This window comes from Stenella coeruleoalba (assembly GCF_951394435.1).
Source record: "Stenella coeruleoalba genome assembly, chromosome: 1".
Lineage (NCBI taxonomy): Eukaryota > Metazoa > Chordata > Mammalia > Artiodactyla > Delphinidae > Stenella > Stenella coeruleoalba.
The window spans coordinates 159,910,940-159,920,922 of NC_137169.1; the positions used below are offsets into that span (position 1 = coordinate 159,910,940).

The window sequence follows — 9,983 nt, forward strand, 5'->3', positions numbered from 1 at the left end:
GAAGTGTGATGTGCAATTAATGTTTTTCCCCCTTCTCTTCACCATTGTCTTGTGTGTAAGGGACTCTCTCTCTTGCTTTCCGTCTCCTGTCCCTTTTTCCCAGCTCTTTCCAACCCCTCCCTAACCCTCTTGGACCCTCCCTTCCTCTTTCTTCACTTCTTTCTGACTGTGGAGCAAAGCTGTCTCACTTTCTGATTCTTTGCAGATCGACGTAATTAACACATTCCAGACGGGAGCCTCTTTTAAGGGAGTCCTAAAGCGCCAGACCATGGGTCAACACCTTGATGTAAAACATGTTCCTAGCTCATCCTATGTAACAGTTGCACCAGTCAAATCTCCCCCCACCACTTCTGTTGCTGCTGCTGTTTCATCTCCTACTCTGGGCAGTGAGTGATAGTCTATTATGATGCATGATTTGCTAAAATGACCACAAGAGAGCACGTAGCATTCACTTTAACCAGCTGTGGTTATCTTTTCCTTTTGGTTTTTCCCTTTGATCTTTGACTTAAGGGAAGAAAAGCGGGGCAAAAATTCCACTCCAAAACCGGGCTGTGTGCCATTTTATTTAATTTTATTTTATTTTTTTATGTTGAAAAGCTCTTAAAACCGTAACCATTTTAAAGACAGTAATCCTGTGTTCTGATTGTTCCTCTGCATTGCCTGGTCCTTCCTTGAGTTTTGTTTGTTTGTTTGTTTTACTTTACTTTGTTTGTTGCTGTGTTTGAATATGTTGTTCTCTTCTCTCCTTCTGCTCCTTTGAGTCTCAACTCTGTCTCCTAAGGTTAGGGGTAAGGGTAAGCCGAATGAAGACTCAGGAAGTCTTTTGTTTTCTTTTAGGAATTTCCGAAGAGCAAACTTTTTTTTTCCCCTTCTCCTTTCCTCTAGTTTGTTTTACTTATAGCCAGCACTTCATATCTTATTTTGCATGTAAAGTTTGAGGAACCCCTTTCTCAGCCAGCCTATTAGCCGGAAAGCTGTGAAGGCTCAACCTAAGATCTGGTGGATTATTGGTAGATTATTGGATTCTTGCTAATGCTTATGCCTTCCTATTCCTGATCTTTTTACCTTCCCCAAGTGGGACACAGAGCGGAAATGGAAGGCTCTTTGCTGATAATGCTATTAAGGTATTTGGTGGGGAAGGAGTCTCTCTGTGTTAAGTATACTCTGGGCTTCAAATATCTGAGTGTTTGAGTCTGTTTCTTCCTCCCCCACTCCCGTAACCCTGGGATGGGGGATAAAGAAAAAACAATTGCACTATCTGTGGTTCACTTGACTGTGAGTGTGTAGGTTGATCAGACTTAGCTTATCTGTTGTCTTTCTAGCCAACTCTAAGTGTTCTCGTGTGAGAGATGAGGGGCAGGGGGAGAGGAGGTTTATATAGAGGCATATTCTTTTTCTTTTTTTTTTTTTTTGCGGTACGCGGGCCTCTCACTGTTGTGGCCTCTCCCGTTGCGGAGCACAGGCTCCGGACGCGCAGGCTCGGCGGCCATGGCTCACGGGCCCAGCCGCTCCGCAGCATGTGGGATCTTCCCGGACTGGGGCACGAACCCGTGTCCCCTGCATCGGCAGGCAGACTCTCAACCAGTGCGCCACCACGGAAGCCCTAGAGGCATATTCTTTAGGCTCAAAGGCAGTCAAAGAACTATGTAAGTCTTACCCTACAGATATGCAAGAGCCTCTCATTCTAGTCCTTCCATATTCCTCTCATTTCCTTTTTTCTTCTAGTTTTGTCGTGTCCTTCTAACTAGTTACTGTTCTTTCTTAAATCATGCCTCTCTGTTAGAAGGAGTAGTGTCAGCTGCCCTGGTAATTTGAAGGTAGAAGGAGACTAAGGAAAAGACAGAGCCCACTGGGCTCATGTAGTAGAGTTGCTGGTGGAGGATATGGTGCAAACCCTCAAAGGCTAGAAACTCAGGAGAGTCAGGCCTCACCTGCTCTTTCTCCAGCTGTGCCTTCCTATTGGAGGGCCTAGAAGTTATAGTCATGCATTTTAAAACCCATTTCCCATTCCAGAGTTCCAAATGAATTCATTTATTTTTCTAACCTTCAAGTAGATAAACCTCTAAGATTTCTCTCTGTAAGAAGGTCCTAATCCCTTCTCTGCCCCTGGTTTCTGACAAAGGAGCAGAAACCTACAGAATACCAGCTGAGGAAATGGAGTCTTCATCTGTCCATTCATTGGGCTCCAGAGAGTGGCCCTTAGTGCTCATACCTAACCTAAGGTCCAGCCTGGTTTGGGCTTCTGAGCCATGAGAAAGTGTTGTCCTTCAGTCATCCGCTTTCACCTGTAGGATAGGGGCCACAGAAGAGACATTTCCCAGAGACTTTGAGAGATGATGACTGGGGAAGGAAGGGTTGATTGACTGAGTGGAGAGGACCTGAAGCTTTCACAGCACCCACCTCACTATCTGTGTCTTATTCCCCATACACTGCTCATGCACCAGGCACCATGCATCCAGAAAGGAAGATGCCACCACTCGGGGTGGATTGGTGATGATGTAGCTGTGTGATTGTTCATCGGCACGCACTATATAGTCTCTGAGGCCAGTGCTGGAGTTGAGGAGCATTCTGGCACAGCCCCACCCTTCTCTCCACCTGCCAGGCCACAAGATGGTGCTCCCTAGCTCTCCGACTCCTCTTGTCTTGAGCTTCCCTTACAGGTGGCTGCTTTCCCTTTAGATTCCAGAAGTCCTGTTATCTAGCTGGATGACTGTTCCTTGCTCCCGCAAAAAAGAAATTGTCCCTATCTTTTCCATCTACCCATCCCCAATTCACTCTGATCTCCCTTATTGTTTACCTGTAACAGTGATTGATCACCCCAACAGGTGAGAGGAAAAGCCAGCAAACAGGGATCCAGACCCCCATTCCAACTCCTATTTTTAAAAATCTGTTTTCTAGATAGGACTTCACATATCATTATTTCAACAAAGTATTCAATTGCTTCAAAAAAAATAGAAGCAGGAAGTTTGGAAATCAGTGATATTGAAGATGATCAACTCATGGTATAAAGGTACCTGTTCTCCTGTAGCACTTGTTAGAAATGCTGAGATCTGAAGAGTGAGTGAAAAGTGTGGGCTATATTATCACTCCTACAGGGGGTGGTATGGCTTTGAGCCCATTTCTTGACTAGGGCCAGGGGAGAAGGCATTGGGTTTGGGCTCACTTAATCCAAGTTGCCTTGCTCTAAGATGTTTGGCATAGATCCATTAAAACTTGGGATTTCCTGAAAGCCAGATGGAACCTTTATTCCATCTGATCTCACCTGAAGATAGAAAAGTAGGTCCTAACGTTCTGTGCAGCATGGTGAATGTGTGCCCAGGTTCCTTGATTCTTCTTGGCTGAAGCGTTGAGCGGATTCCATTGAGTGAGAGTCCTTTGCCTTCTGAGCTCTGAGCACCCTCCATCCTGGGTGAGTCTGCCAGTCTGTTGTGGAGTGAGGCAAGGTAAGGAAAGCCTTAGCCAGCAGAGACACAACTTTAATGAACCTTCTTTGTGCATTACTTTTGTAGGTTCTCTACAGTGATAGGAAACACTGAGACAAGCAATCCAACCAGTTTATTTGCCTGCCTCTTTGGGTGCTCTGATGTCTCCACATTCTTGCCTCTTTTCCAGGAACATATTCTTTGCTTAAAGAGCAGAGTAACGAAAGATGTGCCCTACCCCAACCCTCATCATTTCTCCTTATCCCCCTCCCCACCTCAACAGTTTCTCCTGCATTACTTCCATTTCTTTTCTGAGGAAAGAACTTTGGGACAAGACTAGGATCAGCCACCTCCCAACAACTAAAACTGTCCTAGGACCACTTTCTTTTCCCCTGGCCTCTCTCTCCAAACTCTCAGGATCCAACCTTCTCCCCTCCTCCAATTCTACCAACCCAAGTTGCAAAGCATACCTCAGCGAGGCCCCCAGTTCAGAAAAGGAGCTGCTCCCTGTGGATAAGGTGAAGGCTGGGCCCAGGGATCAATTATTGTCAATTTTTCCTCTTCTCTAAACTGAATCCCTTCCTTTGTTGTGCAGTAGAACAAAGACTTTGACACTTATAGGGCAGTGCATTTCCCTTTGCCCAGTCAAACTGCAAATTGTTTCCTTTCCCCCATCCTCTTGGTCCCCCCCATCAGAAAAGCCTCTTGTTTGTAGCACTGCCTCCTGAATGGGGTGTTTTCTGTCCTGGTCCCATCCTTTCCCTTCTCTACATAAGATCACATTCCTCTTCATAATTTACAAACAGCTGGAGAAAGCTGCACGACTGGGCACAGCTGCTGTGTGTCAGAGACATGGCCATGCGTGTCCGGCCTCATCTGAGCTGAGAGAGCGGGCCTTCTGTCAGCGTCAGGGGGAGGCATCTTTTGATGCCTGTATTCATTCACCTCTTCCAGGGGAGGGACTGAAGGAATGGAGTTCTACTTTCTTTGGGGGAAGAGGACATGGTGGAGGCTGTGGACTATATATATATATGCATGTTTCCTGACTGAAAGAGCAATTACTAATTGGAGAGTATAAGAGTTTTCATTTCTTGCATGCTGCTGACACAAATGAAGATTGGTTTGTCTGCCTTGCTGAATGGTATTCATGGTCACTTATCACCCAAAGTGTATTGCGTGCGAATTGATATGTGTTTGGCTCTTTGAGGGTTTTAAACAGATAACTAAACTTCAGTGTGTAATTTTCCATTCCACATTCACAAAATGTTTGGCTTCAGCACAAAAATCCACATGTCTGAATTATATTTTAAGTTCAGCTATTAATTTGCACCTAGTTCCAACGTCCTTGCCCTCCATCCAAAAGAACTAATGAATCGTTTTGTTTCCTGTTTCATTTTAAGAGTGGATTGTTTGGGAATGCTAACTTTGCTTTGGGTTTTCTGCTTTGTTTTTATGCAGCTTTTGAAATATTCCAGTTGTTTGCCATTACTCACTCTCCCCACCCCACCTCAATGCTTGAAATTTGAGCCACCTGATGTTTCTAGTGTTTCATGATCTCCTCTCATATATTTGGTTTTGGTTGTTGAGCAGTAGTGTCTTGTAGTTTGGGTCTTGTTTCTGTCCTCAAACCCCCCAGTTCCTTGTTCTACTAACCAATTCTTGCCTCCGTATTTTCTCATCCTCCTTTTCCTTCCCCTGGTGTAGATCAAAGTGGTCAAAGCATTCCATAGTTCCCTCCATGAAAGCATTCAGAAACCCAAGAACCAAAACTCCATCCACAACTTCATGACCCACCCTGAATTCGCCATAGATGAGGAGGGGCCACGAACACCACTCCTGGATGAGCAAGAAGAGGAAACTTTTGAAAAGGTCTCTAAGCCTGGGACTAGGATGCTCCCGTCGGATGGTGAGGTCACTCCACAAGCCAACAAAAACAACAATGCGGTGGATTGCTGCCAAGTGCAAATTGTTGCCTGCCACTCAGACAGCCCTCTACACAGCCTGGAGACATCAGTTTGAACTTCATTCTCTGACTCCCATTCCTGCTTTCCCTATTTCCCTTTTCATCTGCCCCATCACTAAGGGGATGATGGGACTTTTCACTGTCATGTCAGCTGCTCCCAAGTATGTGTGAACCCCCACCTGGCCATGAAGAGGCAAGAGCACAGACCTACGAGGACTTCAGCTGAAACCTGAGTTGGGGTTTGTAGCAGGACCCAGTTAGACCCCAGGCAAGTAATGAATGATAGATCTATACTCCTTGCCTGTATCAGTTGTCATTTTTAAAGAAATGACAAGAATCCTTTTGGCATTGACCCCAACCTAAATTCTCACCAGTATTCATACCTGTGTCAGCCATCTCCTCACTTCTGGATTTTTACCCTATGAGTCTGTGCTGTTTACAGGCTCAGTTAAAAGTTCAGAGTGACAGATATCCTCAAATGAAATGTGTTGAGGTAAGAATGGAAGGTACAGAATCAGCCTATAGAGTGATTGTTTTAAAACAATTTTTCCATTTTGAAAACTTACACCTAAAGCCCTTTACCTCTTTCTGCCCTTCCAGTCAAGCCTCCCCATGGTCTCTTGGTCTTTTGTGACCATTGTCTTCCTTAGCTTCACTAATTTTTTTTTTTTTAAGTTGTGATGATTAGAAAATGGAAAGGACATGGATGAGTTAAGTCGACTTGGACCATTCTCCCTTCTGGCCCCAGTGGAGCCCTTGATTTAGTTCTAGAGGCAGATAGTTTTCTTTGCTAACAGGGTCCTTTGGAAGCAATTGAGAGCTGGTAAAAATATATTCCTGTTGTTGCCAGGTTATCTGCTTCTAAACTGCCATGTTGTCAGGTGTGTGTGCTTTCTAAGCGCCAGGGAGATCAGCATTGACGTGAAGCTTGCATATATGCGGTTTGTAGTTTTTACCTGAAGCCTGAGCTTTCTCCTCTTCCTAAAGTGGGGGCAAAGGAATGAATTAAGAATGACCTTGCCTCCTAACTGGACTTGGAAAACAGACCATCAAAGTCAACTCGGTGGAGTCCTCCTCGGGGTGACCACTACTGCTTTCAAAGCCATCCACCAAGGCTCTTCCAGGGCAGGACCTGATTGTTGGGACAGTGAGTATTGAGAAGCCTTGGGAGAGGCCAAAGTTCCATTCCAGCAGCATCTGAGCAAACCTTCCTCTCAGAAACCAGAAACCTTGAGCTTAGGTGGCTGGGGAGCAGCTTTGACGTGCCCTTTAGTTTTTAATTCTACTCTTTGCCATGTCCGCCAACATCAGTCTCTGAAAAGACCCCAGCCTTTCTCAAATATTCTGATTTTGAAAACATGTATCCAAAGTGGGAGGCTTCATTGACGCTTTCCCGACTTAAAGGAGCAAAAGACCCACCCTGTAAAGCTCCCCTGCTTCCACCCTCCCTCTTGCACACCCCACTCAAGCCCCCTCCAGAATGTGCTCAGCACTGCACAGTTAAGCCCTGTGCCTTCTCTCCCTGAACACTGCCCAAAGCGTCCCCTTCCCACCTGTCTCTCAGGAGCTGGGGACTTGGCTAGGAGATTTGTTAAGTGTTCCTTAATGCAACAGGGTGGAGCCGCCTTTGCAGGATCTCCATTTCTATCCCTACCGTGCTGCTGTAAGCTCTTCCGTGTAGGGGTCAGCTCGTGTCTGCCAATTCCCGTCTCCCACTGGGTAAATGAAGCCTACCCCCTCTTTCTAGAGTGATGGGAGTAGGGAGAAGGGGCTTGAGGCTGTTAGGAGCTGCCGAATTTCCATTTGGGAGTCAGGTGACCCGAACCTCTCCTCTCCGGCCTTTTCTTCTGGATCCCTCCTCCCTCACCCTTTCACCTGAGCTGCCCTAGGAAAGAAGAATAAAGAAACAGTATCCCCTGCACATCCCTATTACTACATCAGCAACCAGATCTGATTTTGGTTTTGTAAAGGTTACACGTTTCAGTGATCTTTTCTCTGTCTTCAATACTAATGGGGGAAAAAATAGCTCACCCGAGGCGTTAGGTGTTCACATATATATTTATTAAGTACAGTGGAAGATTTAGTTCTGTCGAGTCTTTTTTATTACCTCAGATCAGTTTTTAAAACAAACTTTGGAGGCTATTTTATCATTCCTGCTCCCAAAAGACTCTCATGGTGCCTGACAGGTTACTTGTGAGGGCTTGTGTCTACTTGTTTAAAGTCAAAGGGGATTTTGTGTGTATTCTAGTTTCCATAGTAGGAGAGAAAATATAGAAATATTATGCAAAGAAATATAGTTTTCTTTAGATGAGAAACTGATATTTTTTGAGTCAGCCATATGTATTTTGTTTAAAGGATTTAAAATAAAGTGCTGTCATGTAACCCTGTGGAAGGGAGCACATAACCAGCTATTAGACATGGCAGGTGACTTATAGTATATTTGCAATTGGTTTTAAAACCAATGCACCAAACTTCCTTTCTCCAAACAGCCATCTTTATACTTAGGGGAAAAAAAATTTGTTGGGTTCTAGAATGTTTTTAATATAAATTTGTTGATATGGAATTAAGTTTAAGTATTTATGTGCATATATTTTTTATATAAATTTTTTTTCCTGTTCAGTTGCAGTGATCCAACTGGCAGTGAATAAATATGGCATAAGTTAATAAAGCTTTCCCCAAAAATGGTGCTTTGGATTTGAAAAGGGTCTGATGGGGAAAAGGGGGAAATATTATCCTAGATTCCTCTCTTGATAAACCTAGGAGAATGGGCAGTGGATTACGGATGGGAAGGAAGGCATCCAGGAAGAAGGGACAGCCAGCAGGAAATGAGTGTGCACCCCCATGGAAATGGGTACCAGGAACTAGTGGTCAGCATCAGGGACCTCAGATAGATTTATATTTCTTGAAGAACAGCTGGCAGAGTGGTACCCAAGACACTGGGCTGCAAGGATACTCTCTCTGATTTGGGGTTTGCCTTTTTTATGGTTCTTTTCACCTCCTGTTTCCCCTGGAGTTTTCCATTAGCGACTTTTTATGCAAGGATTTGATTTGAGACTTCCTTCCCTCCCCTAGAAAAGTTTCACGTGATATATTAGTTGGGAGGTAGAGCTCTAAGTGGAAAAATAAAGGCTGGTTCTAGCCTGGGTGACAGTCTTGACTAGATCCTTCCCACAGGTGCCCTCTGCCCTCTGAAATGACTCTCCATCTCTAAAGGTTGTAGAGAGACCACCGAGAAATCCCACCAGCACATGTGAGTTCTTTAGAGTTTGTGTTCCTTCTTCCCGTTGAGCTCCAGAGGGGGGAGTCTGCACACTTAAATCTGAGTGATGACCTTACTGCCAAACACCAGAGGGGTGTGGCAAGCTCACATGTGCCCTGAAACCTCTGAACACGTCACTTCCTTTCTTTCCTCCTTTCCCTGCCTAGCGATTGAAGCAGCCCATGATGTCATCACGAAGTGTGTACTTCCTCACTCTTCCTCACTCTCCGTATCTGAGGACCACCCCACTACTGTGGTGGGGGTGGGGCACTTATAAATGTCTGCTCTTCTTAAGCCATTCCAGGCTCTTCCTCAGAAAAGACCAGACACCCTTCCATTTAGCTCAGTGCTGTCCTTTGCCTTTCCAGCCCTGCTGTTGGGCCTGCTGTCCCCTTTCCTCCTGATTAGGAGAGATGGAGGGAAGTGAGCTCCCCATGACTGAATTGGCCTTTCGTACATATTTCTCCCCATATGTATATATGCCATATGTGAATATGCCATATATATGTGCCAACAAATCTATCTGTGTTGTTCTTTTCAAGTCAGCAGATAGGAATTTTGAGTTTCTTCTTTTTTTTTTTTTTTTCAGTAACTAGTATAACAGGCACTGGTATTTTTATATAAAAGGAAAAAAAAACAAAACAAAAGATTGACTATTGTGATCTGCATGACATAAACAAACAAATGGTGATATCAAAGCAATGTGTACCCCAGCGTGTGTTGCCGTAATCTGCAGTTCAGCTAAACCGTGCACCCAATCTGTATTTGCATTTTGATATTATTTAAGCTCTCTGTACAATGTTTTGCATGTATTTATAGGGTTCTTAGAAAAAAATGCTATAAACTGGCAAATCTGAAATTCAAATATGTTGTTCCATTGAGAAAGGAAGACTAGAAGGGGAGTTTTAAAAGAAGGAAAAAGAAGGGTAATTTTTTTGGAACCAATAAAGCTGTTGCTGATGAGCAGAAACCAAACTGTTGCACACTGAGAATAAAACCCATGCCCACTGGAGACTGTGCTGTGCTCAATGTGTATCCACTTTTGGGTAATGTCAATGGATGTCAAAGCTGAGAAGGGGTCTGCCACGGCTACATGGAGAGCTTACCTGTGCAAGCCCAGAGCTTAGCCTGTCATTGGACCCTGACATGCTTCTCTGCCAACGCTTGCCTCTGGTGACTCGCAGCCCTGGTTTCCAGTTTCATTCCCTTGGAGTACGAGCTTTGCTCTGCCCACCTTGGTTAGAATCCGCAGTCAGAGAACTGTGAAGCTGAAGCTTTTGAAGAAAGGATGAATTTGGAAGGATGAAAAAGAGTCAGGCTTGGCAGTCCTTTCTTTCTT

The 9,983-nt window shown here is 44.7% G+C and overlaps 1 protein-coding gene across 4 annotated transcripts in view; it reads left to right on the forward strand.

The window, feature by feature from the left end:
- The window catches only part of ATP2B4 (ATPase plasma membrane Ca2+ transporting 4), a 100,256-nt gene extending 90,526 nt beyond the window's left edge, over positions 1 to 9,730 (forward strand). For 2 of the 4 annotated variants that reach the window (XM_079945470.1, XM_079945471.1), the window contains one exon: positions 5,127 to 9,730. In XM_079945470.1, coding sequence (XP_079801596.1) covers positions 5,127 to 5,441 — 315 coding nt within the window. In that variant the 3' untranslated portion in view covers positions 5,442 to 9,730. Of the gene's footprint in view, positions 1 to 205; positions 1,620 to 5,126 lie in introns of those variants that run through there. The other 2 variants (XM_079945473.1, XM_079945472.1) reach the window with 2 other exon arrangements.
- Positions 9,731 to 9,983: the final 253 nt, after the last annotated feature.